Source organism: Netta rufina, assembly GCF_964035555.1.
Source record: "Netta rufina genome assembly, chromosome: Z".
NCBI classification, from domain to species: Eukaryota; Metazoa; Chordata; class Aves; order Anseriformes; family Anatidae; genus Netta; species Netta rufina.
Genome location: NC_140126.1, coordinates 71,955,312 through 71,971,893, shown reverse-complemented (window position 1 = coordinate 71,971,893; position 16,582 = coordinate 71,955,312). Strand labels below are relative to the sequence as shown.

At 38.1% G+C, this 16,582-nt stretch overlaps 1 protein-coding gene across 1 annotated transcript in view; it reads left to right on the top strand.

Moving 5' to 3' along the window:
* The window catches only part of MSH3 (mutS homolog 3), a 111,516-nt gene that overhangs the window by 43,245 nt on the left and 51,689 nt on the right, over positions 1–16,582 (top strand). The window contains exons 11-13 of the mRNA XM_084305216.1: positions 2,240–2,324; positions 2,946–3,055; positions 13,431–13,563. Coding sequence (XP_084161342.1) covers positions 2,240–2,324; positions 2,946–3,055; positions 13,431–13,563 — 328 coding nt within the window. The remainder of the gene's footprint in view (positions 1–2,239; positions 2,325–2,945; positions 3,056–13,430; positions 13,564–16,582) is intronic.

The window sequence follows — 16,582 nt, the reverse complement described above, 5'->3', positions numbered from 1 at the left end:
CACTGTCACCTGCAGAAGGAACTAATGTGTAGTGCTCCATCTGAAGCGATTTTGAAGAGTCATGTTTGCTGATGCAGAAGATGGCTGATAGCAGCACATTTAGAACTTCTCAGGAGGATTGTGTGACACCCTCACTGTAAAACCAGCACTGGCTTAATATTTGTTTACAACCTCCTTCTCATGTAATTTAATCCCTAAATTCCCTATGAAGAGTCTGCCTTTGTTCACATTTTTGTCAAGTTCTGATCCCAAGCTGAAGGAAGATGAGGGGGTGGAAGCAAAACATGTCTTTGCTGTGACATCTGGAATTGTTGGTTGGGCATATTCTGCAGTTGATCTTGGCTATTATTCATGTACTTTAAGCTCTCAGTTACCAGGGTTAATAGCAGGGTTGGAGTAACTCAGATAAAACTCACAGCTGGATAATATAAAACATAGATAATTTTTTTTTTTTAATTTTAAATTGGTTGGAAACAGAAGTGCTGAGGTACTAACAGGCTAACTCCTGTACTTACCCCTGCCATCAGAGTTGTTCCAAAGAGTGTTTATCAATATGGTGATAGGCGCTTTATATATATAACTATACACACACACACACACACACACAGATAAATAAATAAATAAATAAATAAATAAAGACAGGGGAAAACGCAGGTTAGGAAAGCCCTAGATGTAGATTAGGTGCTTTTGGAAGAGTGGGTAGGATTTGGTGTTGATTATGGGGACTGGAAGCCGAGTGGGCATTATTCCGATTTAATTTTTTCCAGCACCACCAGTTGTGACAGAATATCATGAAATTTTGTTTGGTTGCTTTTAATGTTGTGTACTTTTTGGAAGACAGTGCTCCTTTTGTCTCCAGTGTTTTGTTTTTCAGGTCAAGTGTGCTGTTTGCTGCGATAGCATGCTAGAGCAGAATAATGCTGACTGTGAGTTTTTTGAGTCAGCTGTACTTTCCAGCTGTCTATGAATTTATCCTCTCTGATAAATCAACTTTTTTTTTTTTTTTAATAATTTTGCAGAAAGTAGTTTTAATTTGACCCATTATTTAAGAATATATTCACTAGCAGGCCCAAACACCTGCAAACAACTTGAATATATACCATTACCCTCTGAATATTTCTGAATTTATTATTTGCTGGAAATTTTAGTGCCTTTTTTTTTTTTAAATAAATATAGTGCAGCTGTGTATGCCTGGCAGAAAAGTTCAAGCACTTAGTGCTCCCCCACAGAATTAAAATGGAGTGTACTCAAAAAATTGTATGAAAATTCAAGAAAGCAATTTTAAATCCTACCCAGCAAGTCATTCTTTTTCAGCTGAGACAATAAAGAGCGTCCTAGATTTTGTGCGAAGTGCAGTCAGCAGTATGATTAACCTAGACAATCATGACTTGATTTGTCAAAAGCATTTAGTGGGGTTCTTGCACTTCACTTCACTATCCCAACTACTACATTTGCATATCTTAGACTGAGATACTTTTCACACCTAATATTACATATCTAATACAGTTATTAATGTTGGTTCTATTCAGTGTTTTGCTTAGCTATACATAACATTTGGGGTGGTCTCTTCCTGTTGTGTTAGGAAATGTCAAAAAGTTAAGTCATTTTGGTCACAGTTATGTCATATTAGAAAGAAAATGAAATAGTTTAAGTATGTCGTATTTTTCTTTTCTTAAATAATGGCACTATTGGCACTATTGGCACTAATGGCACTATTACCAGGCACCTATCATGGCGCCTATCACCAGGCAGTTTTAAATTGGTAGCAGCAGAAAGAAAAATTAAGAATATGTCTTCCGTTATGCAGTTTTGATGATGAATGGTGTTAAAATCTGTTTTGCTCTCAAAGTATTAATTCTTATTATTATCCCTGCCTCTAATCCCACATTGATCAGAACAGCATGCTAACAAAAGCATGTACTTCCTTAATTTCATCATAGACTGAAGAAGGGGCATTTCCTTAACAATTTAGTGCATTGGGATTAGATAACAGGAAAGCTCAATTTTATTCCAAGCTTTGTTGGAATCATTGTAGGAAGTGAGTCTTCAAATCTTGTTTATCTGAGCAGCAAAACAATAGATGTTATTGGTGTTCAGTTCTCTTATTTATTTGAATAGATTTTATTTTTATTTTTGTTGTGTTTCATATAGCTGATGAGTTCTCTAGTGTGAGGAATTTGACTAACCATTAAATCTGTACCCATATTTGAAATATAACCTCTGAAATTCCTTTCCTCAGCAATTTCAAACGGTTGTCAAGTGAAACTGAATACATGACAATTAATGGGACAACGATGAGAAATCTTGAAATTTTACAGAATCAAGTAAGGAAAAATTGAGTGTTTTTTTTTTTTTTTTTTTTTTTTTTAAATTTGGAGATTTTCAGAGTCGTTTGACATACTGTTCCCGATAAAGGTAATTAAGTTGATTTGAAAGTATCAGCCAGATGTTAAAATTATTTTAAATGGGGTCAGACTGAAGGAGGGTTATATTTTCAGAGGCATAAATGAAAGGTAATCTCTACTGACTTTAAGTATGAGCTAGGAACTTTATTGTGCTTTGTCTAGCAAAGACGTTTCCTGAAGACCTTTCAGAGTTCTTGAAAAAGTGCTATCAAGTGATATAGATGCAGTAGTGTTCTTTTTTTTCTTTTTTTCTTTTTTTTTTTTTTCCTGTGCTAGTGGTTTATGCACAGACTTAATTTAACATGTTGACTTTGTTTGTGTCATTTTCTAAAAACATTTTCTGACTAAAGGAAAAACATACTCAAGTAACTCATGACTGATGGAGATGCTTTATGTAAGATGTTATTCATGAAAAAGATCAGTAAACTAGTGTAGTTGCGATATCTTGAAGTCTGAACAGAATGCTTACATAGTGAAGATTCTTTAAGTACATAACTGATTGCTCAGTTAAAAACAATTATGCTATTTTTATTATTTTAGACTGATATGAAAACAAAAGGAAGCCTACTCTGGGTCTTGGATCATACTAAAACTTCTTTTGGCCGTCGGAGACTGAAGAAATGGGTAACTCAGCCCCTCATGAAATCCAGGTTAGACATCTTTTTATCTTAGACTAAATCCATATTTTAAAATGATGATGAGTATTCTCACTAAGATCTGAGATCCATAGTAGAGTTTATGCAGAAAATGATACAATAGAAGATATGGACATCGTACGTAATGGTTTGAGAGAGTTTTGCCACTCTGGGCACAGAACATCTGAGTAATTCAGCTTAGTAGGTTTGGAGCAAGTTAGAAATTGCTGTGCAGAAATCAGATTGAGTGCCAGTTTAATTCAGTATCTTTTTTCAGACCATGGGTGAATATTACTGCTGGTGGAAGATACATTATTCCTAAATTTGCTAATTAGTGTTTCATTTGTTTCTTGCCTCAAGCAAGTATTTGCATCCTTAGTGCATTTTATTTGTTCTGAATTAGTGGTGGATGTTTCTGTTATCCCTGTAAACAGTGTGTTGAATATGAAGTGTTTCTTTTTAGTAGTTCTGAAATGTGATGATTGTTTGCTTACTCATGTATTTTAAGATATGCTTTATATTGTAATGCTTTGAAAATGCCTTTTTTTTTTTTTTTTGGTAATACCTATCATCTTGGCTTTACTTTGTCTTGAAATGGACTCTGCCTTTTCTCATTTCTCTTCGTAGGATTTATTGGACTGTTGAACTTGCTACTGCATATAAGTACTGAGTCTTTACGTGTGATATTTGTTCACCTGCATTTTAAGTTTTTGGATCTCTTCCTTTGCACATGAATATCCTGAGAGTTATCAGTGTAAAATTAAGTCAGTTGTGTTATTCATCTCAGCTATACTTTACAGAAAATAATTTTAGCTCGGTTAACTAAAATTAAATTTCCCACTGCTTTACTTTTGTTTCTGATTTACTAATATAGTAAACAGGACAGGTTTTAAAGTATACCAGCACTTCAGCATCTTGCTGCCATGGATAGTTAACAAATGTTTCTGTTGAAGTAAATTTTTTTGGCTAATTTTTTAATATGCTAAAGCACTATATACACGTATTTCTGAATTATGGCTGCCAAATTTTTTTACTAGACTTTTTGTCAGAATCTCTTGCCAGTAGTTTTTTTTTTTTTAAATAAGTATGTAACTGTTTTTCCCCTACTATTTTGTTGATGTAGAGTATTAGAGACCTGTTTCCTGTGTAGGAGCAATACTGGTTAGATGATATCACACTGCAATTACTGGCAGGGATTTAACATATTGATTACATTTTTTTTTTCCTTTTCACAACAGCTTGTGTAGAATTTACCTACTTGAAAATGGTTTTCAATGTACCCTTCCTAAAGTATTAGACTTTAGGGAAGTTGATTATCTGTCTTGTGTTCACTTTAAAAGCATCTGGATAGAATGTCTGGGCCAATTTGCAGAAATAAATTGAAATAAATTACTTTAATTCTTTTCCAGCCCTATAGGCACCCTACAGCCTTTTGGGAATTGTTTGTAAAGTCGTCAGAGGGGGGAGCCAGAGTACAGGCTCTGGGCTCATGCAGTGGCAGCAGTGAAGATGGGGACCTGTAAAGGAGTGGTTCTAACCTCTTTGCTCCCAAATGATTGTGTATGTGATGCAGCAGGTGAAACAGCATTCAATGGTAGTGTAGATAGTCGTTGTCTGGACATGAGACATAGCGCAATGCTTGCTAGGGGACTTCAGGCCTTGTTTCTTAACTAGTAAATTTAAATTCTCCCTTGTCTCAATGCAGAACCAACTTTAGAAGTTCTCAGTTTGGGTCACTCTGCTCTTTGCTACTTGTGGAAAATCAAGACTTTTCCTTTTTCAATCTATTTTTCGCAATATGGGAGGAAGTTATATGGCTACAGTTAACAATGCTTTTTGGTTGATGTGGAAAAAGCTATTTTGTTTCTATGTATTTTTCCCTGTCCTGACTAGAAGTTGTAATTTCAGGTACTTAGTGCATCAGACATTCAGTGGTATTGTTTCCAGTAATGCGCACAAATGCACTTAGAGAACATTCTGTAATTGCAATTCACCTGTGCCTCCTGGTGTGTCATTTTCAGCGGAAGCAAGATTTCTATACTACATCTTTTCCAGTCAGTGGGTAGGTGCATTTCCCTTGGCATATCAAAAAGTGAGAGGGTGTAATTACAGCTTTATGCCTTGTAGTTGAAAACCACTTGGGATGATGACTAAATTTCCAGTGGAGAAACGCTGTATCAAGTTGAGTACAGGTAGAATGTGTACAGAAAGAGTATTTGGGCAAAGTTAAAGGTAACCGTTAGCTCATCGGTGATGTAATGCATTTAAAAGTCTCCAAGTAAAGGCGTGTGCAATTCTGAGGAAATAAAGAACAGAAAAACAAAAGGTATAACCAAGAAAGGTGTAATGTCCTCACTACTCACCTGGTTATACTAGGATGTCAGAGAAAAGAATGTATGAATTATTGAGGACTGATTTTTTTTTATTATTACTTTTTATTTTTTAGGAGGAATTGGAAAAGTCATTGTTTTTTGTAGGAGCTGTATTTGTGTAAATTATAGAAGCATTATCTTGCCTTGCCTATGTTGCCTTTGAAACATAACACCCATTGAATATCTTTCTCATATAACTTTGAGGGGAGACAAAAGGAAATCAAAAGTTGAGTTGTTTGGAGCATTTTTGATTGAATAAAGCATGCTGTTTCCTGGTAAGGCTGTGGGGTTTTAGCAAGAGAAAGAAAAGTGAAAGCCAAAGAGCTAAGGCATCCATTTCAGAATAGTGTTGTACAAGAACGTGGTCTTCGTGTCTTTGTATGTGCATAATGTTCAAGAGTAATTTCTTTCCTAACACAAAATTAAAGCTGAGAACTACTGAAGTTGATGTGAAGCAGTCATTGCTTTTTCAATAGCTACAGGAAAATGAGAAGGATAAGCTTAACACAGGCTTGTGGGTCTGGTTTGCAGTTTTTGTTTCTTCTTTGGTTGTATGTAGTGGATATGTTGTCCTGTGGCTGCGGCATAAACAGCAGTGCCAGGCAGTTGTGGACAGCCTGAAGCCTCATTTCTCTAGTGAGTCTTTCTCAGCCTGTTACATCCATGGATACCCACTCCCACTCTGATTCTTGCCTTTCCCTTTCCTGTTTCCCAAGCTGAGAGTTACAGCTAACGCCAAGCTGCAGCTATGCTGCTTGCACGGTTGGGAGTCCAAAGACAACAGGTAGCTGTTGAACTGATATTGCATCCTTTTCCTCACTGGGTAGTAGGTGGTCTCTGTGCCTTGCCCAGCTATTGATTCTTCCACGATCTGTAGGAAATTTGCTTCCATGAGATCAAACACACGCCTTCCTCCACCTTGTCAAGGTTAGTTCGAAACTGACAAAGGCGGATAGGTAGCACAATTACATGAAGTTTTATTATGTCCATATTAAATTGACTATAAAGCTGATAGAGCTGTGCTGAGGCACTTAAAGTAGAACTTGAGATAAATGATGGATGTATCATGCAGAGCAATTTATAGCCATTGTAGGAGAATTTGTGTGCAGAGAACTCTGTGGCCTGTATGTATAGAAAGCATTACATAAGAGTCTTTTTTTCTAGCCTATTCCTGGAGAGGTAGAATATCTTAAATATCAGTGGGTGGACATCATGAAGTAGTATTTCTAGTACTGTAGCCAGGGAGAAGGTGGAGACTTTGCTATCTAAGTGGAAGATAATCTGGGGAATGCTAGTGTTCCCTTTTGTTGTGAAAGTGCTTAGTTTACGAGTTAGATAAGTATATAGTCCAAAATTTGGAAAGCTTAGTTGGAAGGGCAGCTGACTGAAAGCCATAAAACATTTGTTATGTGTGTGACATGAACACGTTAGTTTGCACAATGCTCTGGCTCTCTCTTTGGGACGGTATCTGCTTTACTTTGAGGAGGGTGCTCATGGTTTGAAGTAGCTTAGACAGGCAGCATGAACCTCGATTATTTAAATTCTACCTTAATATTCTGTTTATGGGACGAAGTGTAGAAGTTAGTAAGGTTAATGGTGTGACTGTGGAGAGCAGAGTGCACGAAGCTTGCAGCTGAGAAGTCATGCAACTTTCATGGAAAGCGTGCTCTGGGCTTCGGGGCCAACAAGCTTTGTCCTTGTCAGCCTGTGCTGAAACCCCCTGCCTACACACATGACTTCAGGTGCACGTTTTGGGGGTACGTGTGTTGCTTCTGGTGTACTGCAAGCCACCAAATACTCTCAGCGTGCCAGAGTAAACTTAGAGCAAAATTAAAAAGCCTCTTCAAGAAATGTAGTCACAGGAGGAGGGACCAGTGGCTTCGCCAAGCTTTGGGCCTTTGCTGTGACAGAGGCCTCGCTGGACAGCAGCGGGCCTGCATGGCGCAGGGCACGGTGTCCATTTCTGTGGGACTGGGAGGGGGCTGCGGACACAGACACCTCTCCCGATGCCTCCAGGCCAACAATTCGAGTCTGGAAGTGCAGAATGAGGGAGTTCAGAAGTGATCCTGACCTCGTACCTGGCAACAGAGCCTCTTTTTGCCCGCTCCAGGGGGTGTCAACTAATGCAACGCTTACCGCCTTTCGGGTCCCCCTCACCCCGACCTGTCCATGTCTTTCACCTGGTTCACATCTGTGTCTGCAAGGCGCACTGCTTGCTAGAACTGATTATAACACTTCTAAGCCCGTGTAGTTTTTCTTGCCTGTGTTTATACGTAATTGGTTTCATACTCATTTGATGCTTTCCTGGTTAAAGCTGATGTTTAAACCTCAAGGAGAGAGGATAAGTGTGTGTATTTAGAGAGCTGCCAAAAACATTTTAAGCTTTGCTTTTCAAGGCTACGTGAACCATATTTTTAATTACCCCTCACAAACAGGATTTTTTTTTTTTTTTTCCTGTGATTCCGGTGGCCTTTGTAATACCCTGTTTCTTCTAGTTCTGGATGAGATAATGCTTTTGAGGCTGAATCAAAGCCTTAAAGGATAGTACAAATAATTTCTGTTAGTCTAAATGTGCTTTGCCTGCAAGAGCGAAGAATGACTGTAGCTTTAGCAAATTAGGAACTGCAGATGGTTCCTTATGTCCCTCTACAGAGGAGGAAGGGTAGAAATTGCTATTCCTAATGCACAATGCCTTTTATTTGGAGGAGATGTGCAATAGAACTGGGAAAAAGGGGGGTCCCTTTATAGGGATGTTGGCGATGACATGTCTTTCCTAATATAAAAACAGACCATTCTGATTCCTCTTGCTCTGAATGTATCGAGTCCTGTTGTATTTATACATCTGTACATGAAGTGTGGTCTGAATGGAAAGTCTTTCAAGTTTGACTGTGTCCTGGTTACCATATCTAAGACAAACTACCTAAAGGTTTTTTAAAAAAACCATCTTAATTCAGCTTTAGACTGGTCAGTGTCTGTTACCATCATCACCCAGACCTCGATGAGAATCTTCTTTTGTAGCAGAGATTTAGGAACGAAGTCTGTCCATCCTACAGCACAATTTTGTGGGCTAAATTTAAGCATAAAGACTTCATAGCATCAGTGCCAATATAAAATGCACAAATGCAGGTTACAACATATGCCTGGAATCTCAAAATTGTTATAAAGAAAAAGATTGCAGCATCATCATATGTATTCATTCATTTTTGCTAGCTGTGTTTTGGTACCGTTGAAAGCTGCCTCTAACTGTTAATAAGTGTAGTAATCAGGCGTTCATTCATGTAGGCTAAAGTAGCAAACGGTTTTCTTTTTTGGCACAAATAGCTGAAATATATTGTGTGTGAACGTAAACAAAAGTGTTTGATTACCATTTGCATATTTCTTACATTCTTTTAACAGATGTGAAGACAAAGTTTATAGTACTTGTGTATTGCTGTTAAGTATTTGAGATCTATTCTGGAATATTGTCTTTTGGCTGCGTGTTTATTTAGGGGAATGTTGGACCTCTGTGCAGGGGAAGGAGACGTTATGAGTTTGAGAGTAAATTACTGTTTCTCCTGTATATTGGAAAAACAAGTGAACAGATCCAGAAGGATGTTAATTTTTTAGGTTTCACGTAAATTTCACCGTAGTAGTTATTATTATTTGTATTTTTAATTGCTGCTAATGTATGAAATTACAGTGGCCACAGTAGTTTAACAATTCAAGATTTAGCCTATAAAATCACGTGAATTTCAAAGAAAACCATTGAAGCAAAAAGCCAGGTAAACTGGTTTTTGTTTTGTTTTGTTCTGTTTAAAAGACATACACAGATTACTGATTGCTAAGTGGTAATTCTGCCACGGCTTTGTTTCGATACTTGTAATTTCTCTTTGTGTGAGACTCGTATAAAGTCTTCATTTGCAGACTATATCCTATAGGAAGGTCAAGAAAAAGGCAAAGTGAGACAAAATATAAAACAGCAGAAGTCTATACAGCCTTTGTGTTGTCCTGTGCTTGAAAGTAGCCAGTATCAGGGGCCAGGAGAAGAGAAGAACTGGGCAGCTGGGTAATGTTACCTCCCCAGAACTTCCCGACAGTGAGCAGTGTGGGACCTTTCTCTGGCACCCATGGTATCCACGAGTATCTTGGATTTTGCCGGTGTTTAAGGAATGCATTTTCTGTGTTCAAAGCTCTGTATCTAGGGAGGAGGCTGCTAGGGCTATGATCTAAGCACAGTTCATTGAAAACTACTTTTGATGTTGCACGGCCTGAATTTTTATTTTCCAGGTGTTGAATTCTTGTCACCAGTAGTCTTACATATTGTTGTGGTCTTTAAACAAATTTAATAAAATTAATTTCAATTTTATGCATTCACTGTAGTTGAGCTTTAACCTTGCCAATGATGAATGAACCCATATTAACAGTATTTTTAAGTTTTAAGTATTTTTAATGTTTTCCAATAAATTCTTATTTGTAATTATTTACCTTGTATAAAAAAGTAAAACATTATGTGACTTACATGTTTTTAGGGCTCTTATGTAGTGGTTACATAATCAGCTTCAGTATGCTTTAAATGTAATGATCAATTATTGCACCTAAAATTGTTAGGTTTGTTTCACTCTATGGGAGATATCTAAGGAGATCTGTTAGGGTTGCTGGTTTCAATTATTAAGATGTTTAGGTGTTAGTTCGGTGCACTGCATTTGTATCTGCAGCCTTCTGTTATGGCAAGATAATTTTTAGTGCAGGATTCAAATATTTTTCTGTTTGCAAATTTTCTTTCTTGTTCACGTATCTGGCAGCAGAATAAAAGAGGACAGTATCACATGGTTTAATTTAAGTAGTTTTAAATACTAGAATCAAAAATTCTGTGGTTAGATTTTGTTTGCATATGTTGCAAAGTGATTTTAGTTTAGTATTGTATTAATGATGCTATTCTTAGATGGAGAGCATGGCAGAAGTCAGTATTGCTTTTAGTCAGCTGACTTATGTTGCATTATTTTGCAGAAGATTGCTTGGAAAATTAGATAGAATTCAGATTGCTGACATGGTTTATAGAGATGGGAAAGAATATGATAATAGTGGACTTAAAAAGAGAATGGAGTTGTAGCCAATTTATAAAATATGAGAGACTTTCTTAGTGTAAGTTATTGAGATTCTTTCAATGTTAGATTCTGATTTTCTAGTGGTAGAATTTTTTTTCCCAAATCACAAACAGTAGAAATCCTAAACTGTAAATCAGATGTGGTGAATAATTGTGAGTGAAGTATCAATTTCTTTTGAGGTAATTTAATAACTTATCAGCATAGTATATTGTAGTATTAAAAGTGTTTATTAGTTTAAATTATAAATATTTTGAATGTGTCAAAGCATACTTTGAAATTCATCATCTGTCTATTTTTATCATTTCTCGTCCTTCCAGCCTCATATACATGCAGTTTTGCATAATTTTTCACATTACGTTCTGACTTTCAAAATAGGAATCCCTGTATGTTTCATTTACAGGTGGAAAAAATGGGTCGTTTGATACTGGATGCCATTCTCCTGACCCTTTCTGATTTGTAGGATTAAGGCAGAAAAACTGTATGGACGCTTAGTTTTAGATTACTGGAGCTACAGTAACATAGCCATATGTGAGGATGATTAAAGGGCAGATTAAGCTTTGAAGGGAGGAGTTTTTTGAATATCTGCATGTATTTTACATATTACTGCATGTTTTCAAATGGACAAATAGATACAACCATGCTGTTTGAGTTAAGTTGGCAGTGTTCTGGAATATAATTCTGGTGCTTACGTAGTCTTTTTGTAATAAAAATACAGATGATTTTCTTCGTCAGGATGCATGTGTTTATAATTCAGCAGCCCAGCACTCCCTTGCACAGGGAATTGCAAGGTCTCAAGTACAGCGAGTTTTAATCATTCTCCGTGAAGGTGTAATCATGGCTGATGATTCTGACCTTTTAGAGTTCCAGTGTAAGCTTTAGCTACCTTCAAAGCCATGCACGCAGAGTGCTTTATTACTTTGACACTGATACTAACACATCCCAATTTCCGTTGCATTATCCAGCTGTCGTTGCAGAGAGCTTCGCTAATTAATGCACAAAGCTTAAATCCGCTGCCTTGAATACGTTGTGTGGAGGCCAGCAGCTTGCTCTTAGGTTATTTGGTTGCATAATTTTTTGTAACGCTGCTGGCCTGTGGTAGGTATGTGCCCATGGCTCTCAGGGATGAGACGTAAAACTCAGGTATGCGGTATGCTGAAAGCAGCCCCTTTTTCCAAGCATTTTCCCCTAGTTTCTAGCGGTTTCGCTGATGGTAGCCGCATGCTGCTGCTGCTGTCTGCAGGTTGCCTGGCTGCCATTGGAAATCCTGGCATTGCTTTGGCAGGGCCGCTCTGGGAGCGAATATATGTTGTTTGTGGTGGATGGGGGAATGGTGTTACTGTTTTTAGTATAAACCAGGATGTCACTGGAAAATCCTGACACTTAAGTGCCACTATGTTTATGTGTATCTGAGCGCACATCCAGTCGTGACGTTCTCCCTTTTTCACGTGCAATAAAATTTCAAGGCCTCTTAGATTTAGCTGCCTTCAGGGCCAGAGGCTGCTGGATGCTTGTTGTGATGTCTGCAACCTGCAGAGCTGCCTGATTTTGTTGGATTCCTCACAGGTGGTATTTGCTAGTGGCTGTAGTAGCAAAAGCCGTGAGCATAATGCATCACAAGCAAGACAGGCAGTCTTCCCCAGGCTTTTACATTTTGATTACATGCTTATTTTAGATTTAGAGCTTCTTGTTGGAAACTTCCCGTTTGCCTATGAGTGCCTTCCAGCTTGCTGGTGCACACACAGCGTGCCCAGGAGCACATGGGTGAGGGACTCTGGGAAAACATACCATTTGGAACATTATTTTTTTTATTTTTGTCATGAAAGGTCAGCAAATTCTATCACAGCTTTCACCTAGTTAACTTTATTTTGTAGTGCACACAGTTGCCACAGAGATAAAGCCTGAGCATGTAAAAAGCTACATTCAGAGGAATGGTGCTATTCATCCTTGACACATCTCTTTCGCTGCTGTCGTACAGCAAGATAGCAGCTACCTCTTGCTTTAGCAAAATTTCCTTTCGGCTGCATGCACTGATGGTGCTTTTGTTGACTAGTTCCCAAAGATAGACGCCTAATCTGCATGTTTTGATCACATCCATGTACCACTGATCTCAGTCTTTTCCTAGAAAAAGCACTGAGGCAATTTGGTTCCAAAAAAAAAGGCAAAAAATGAGTTTATCTTAGCTCGGCAGTCTATGGCCAGCTCATGGATTTATTGGAACTAGCTGTTAACTGTGTCATTAACAGCAGTGTGAATTGAGGTGAACCCTGACAGTATGTTGTCCATTTTAAAGCTCTTTGCTGACAGTGGCAGTAAGAATGTGATTGTAAGAAAGGCACAAATAGTTATGTAATTATTGTTCAAATAAGATGTTTACACATTGTTTGACTTCAGTCTTGACATATGGAGACTAATGTTACAATCTTTGAAAAAAATAAAACAAGCTGAAATCCCAGTGAGATTCATGTAGTTATCAATTGTTGCTCTGGATCAAAAGTAGAAGGCCAAAAGAGTTAAATCAAATATATGAGTATTTTGAAATAAACTATGCTACATATACTTTAAAAGCAAAGTCCTACTTCACTTCCCCAGCTCTCACAGAGGTACCTATCAGCAAATTTAGGGTAGGATATTCACAATTGAGTGTTGCTCATTTTATGTACCTTTAAATGAATATGTAGGGGCATGGTGTATATTGGGCTGTTTGGAGCACAGAGAGGGGTGAATGATGTAACACATTCGGGAGGTCGTTTGCATCTTGAATGAAAGCCCAAGATTCTTTGCATTTCTAAATTCTTCTACTTATCTTCATGAGAACGTGACCTTAGCCAAAATCCAAAAAAAGAAAGAAAAACAGCAAAAAGTTGACTAGCCATATTCCTTCCCCTCAGAGAAACAAAAGTTTTATTCATTGCTCTTATGATTATTGTCTTACAGTGAAATAAATGCCCGGCTTGATGCTGTGTCTGAAATTCTCCTGTCAGAATCCAGCGTGTTTGGCCAGATTCAGAATCTTCTTTGTAAGCTGCCAGATATAGAGAGAGGCCTCTGCAGTGTTTTCCACAAGAAGGTATACCCATAATTATCGTAATTTATTGTTTTTTAAATGGCGTGTTTCTATCTTAATATACTTCCATAGTGTTTGTGTGTGTATTTAAAAATATTCCTTGTTAGCCAGGCTGAAGCTGACATAATAAAGGCATACAAGTTTATAATGATGATTTTTGCCTTATGGTAGACTCTTCTGTTATTTTGTACGTTACCAGTGGTATGTTGTTTGAAGAAGAAATGTCTTAATAGGGTTAGAGAACAGATACACTGTATTGCTGATGCTATCAGGAAAAACATCTATGGTGTTAATGCGTTAGTCACTGGATTTATTGAGAGGACATGATGCGGTAGATCCTTGTGCCATTGATTTTTTTCCATCTAAAACAATGCATTACAGTCTGTGTGCTTACCTAAAATCACACTTGCAAGTGAAACCACTTGACTGTAGTTAGCTGTTTTCAGATGAATGTTAATTTGTTTATAAATTCTGTAATTTGGATCTCACTTGCACATTTTAATAAGAATTACTTGTAATGAGACACAGGCAGTTCTTAGCTGAAGCAGATTAATGTGCTAATAGCACCTGTGCAGTACTTCATGTTCTTTTATTTCACTGTTATATTGAGAGGTTTTGACAGTTTGTTTTAGATAAAGGAATAGGTGGGTAGGAGAGCAAAGTTGTAATTTCTGTGGATGGTACAGCACAAAGGCTTCATCTCTCTGAAAATCTGAAGTTCAGTTCTTTTCAAGGCCCTCAGGTGTTACTGTGTTAGGCACGTGGACAGACTTGTGTATTTCAACGAATGTCTAGCCATAATGCAGTGTATGGAAAGAGGGAGAGTGCGCCAACTTTGTCATCCCCTAAAATGTGCAGTGTCCACATGATTACAATTTTTTTTTTTTTTCAAAATAACTCTTCAGGAGTTAGTTCACTTTTTAATGGTTCAACTCATTTCAGGTTGAGTGATGTGTAGTAAGGTTTGTAGGAATGCATCTGTATTTCACAACATTCTGTCATTGTCATTCCTCCACTGCTCTCTTGTTCTTTCTTTTCTGTGTGTGTGTATGCTGGTCTGTATCTGTTTCTCCAGTTGTCACCCCTTCCTGTTGTAGGGCTGATTACCCGTCTCAGCTTTAAAGTCAGCGTTTAGGTGGAACCGTTCAGAGTTCCTCAGTTTTCATGTGACATACATGTAAACTGCTGGCTGTCTTATCAACAGCCACAGTGGGGTGTTTCATGAATCAGATGTTGGAAGGAAGTTGCAGGAGCAGAGAAGTGCTCCAGCAGAATTGTTAGGAAGGGTGAACAGGGGGGAAGGAAGAAAGGGTATTCTTGTTCCGAGCATGTGATTTGCCATTTGCCTTTGAATTAGCTTTCCTTGGTAAAAATCTAGTTTGTTACCCGCTGCAAGACATGATGGAGAGTGCCCTAAGCACTGAGTAATTCATGGAGATCTGTAGGACTTTGAAATGACAGTGTCCCTGAAAGACAGGGTCTGTTTTGAATAAAGAAGCAAAAACAGACTCTTGGAAACAGATTCTGAAGTCCAGGCAGACAGTGAATATGAGCCTGAAACAAGGTCTCTGCAAAGTACATGTATATTCAGGAACACGAAGTAACTGGTTTTCTTGACTATTTTTTTTTTTTTTGTTCAGAATATCGAATGAATGCCACAGTTTCAGTTCCCACTAGGAGTGTTTCCAATCCTGTTAACTCCAGATGTCCAGCTCCCACATGCTCAACATGAGGTTCCCCCTCTGCATTTTCATTCCTATTAAGGGATACAAAACTCTCAGCAGAGCACACTGATATCTTAACTAAAGGAATTCCAGCTCTGCTGGAGAACCTGCTGGAAAAAAAAAAGAAAAATGGCAAATCTGACAAGTCTTTCATCTTTCAGGCTCTTTGGACTCCGGTGATGCTAGTTTTTAAGAAGGCATGTTTCACTAAGGGACACCCCTGAAGTGTACAGGGGTGGCTGACTTGTCTCAGTTGTTCTAAACATCTCTCATTTAGATCAGCCACAGCAGAACCTGTGTTGTGTGGCGTACTTTGTATCAGTAACCTCTGGAGGAGACAGAAAAAACAATAAGGCAAAACAGTGCTGTGTTATGGAACCAACTTTGCAAGGCAAAACATCCTTATAGAAGCTCCTCTGGTAAATAAGTATTGTGTCATCATTGTATGTTTTCCTGGTCTGACTATTAATTTTTTGAATAGGTCCATTGATGATTCTTATCTGGCAGTGTAATTCAGATTTGCAATTACTAATACGACCTTCCACAAACTCCCATTATCCCAAACCACCAGAAAACGTTGCTGGTCTAACTCCAGGTACGAGCAGCCCAGAAAAACAACATTCTTGTACAAAAGGGGAGGGGAGGGGAAATTAGGTATTGCCTTGGAGGTGGTATTACCAGCCCCAAGTTTGCCCCAGCCTAGAAAGGAATTACGGGGATGATAATTATGGGAATGAGGCAAGAGCAATGTTACAGTTGCTACGGAGAGTGGAATTAATACAAGAACTAGGTGTTCTTAGTCCCTGCAGCTCCAGCACCTGACATCTTCCCAGACAGAAATACTAGTAACCACAAAATGGCTTTACCTGTCTCTGGTAAGAAAAGGACAGCTGGAGATGAGCTCTGTGAAAGACCTCTTGATAGCATTCAGTAATGGACTTCAAAAGGCAAATGAGAAAAGGAAGTGTCAAAGAGTTTTGTCTGAGTTGTGCCCAGAGCTGATGCAGAGCTGGATCCTTCTGGAAGATGTATTGGCTCAAGGTGCCTGTTTCCCTTTACAAGTTCAGCCAACCTGTTGCTCCTGGAGAAAACCACTATGTAATTTCAAAAAAATTAAAAAAAAAATAAAATAAAAATTAGGTGACATGCATTTCTTTGTTACCTGCATCTCAGGACAGTGGGAGATAGGAATGGCAGGGTCTTGCAATTTGTTTTCCTCTCAGTTAAGGTGATGGCTGCTTACCTTTGCTTTGGATTGTACAGAATGGCGAGAAAGTCGTCAGAGCTCTGTGCTGGAC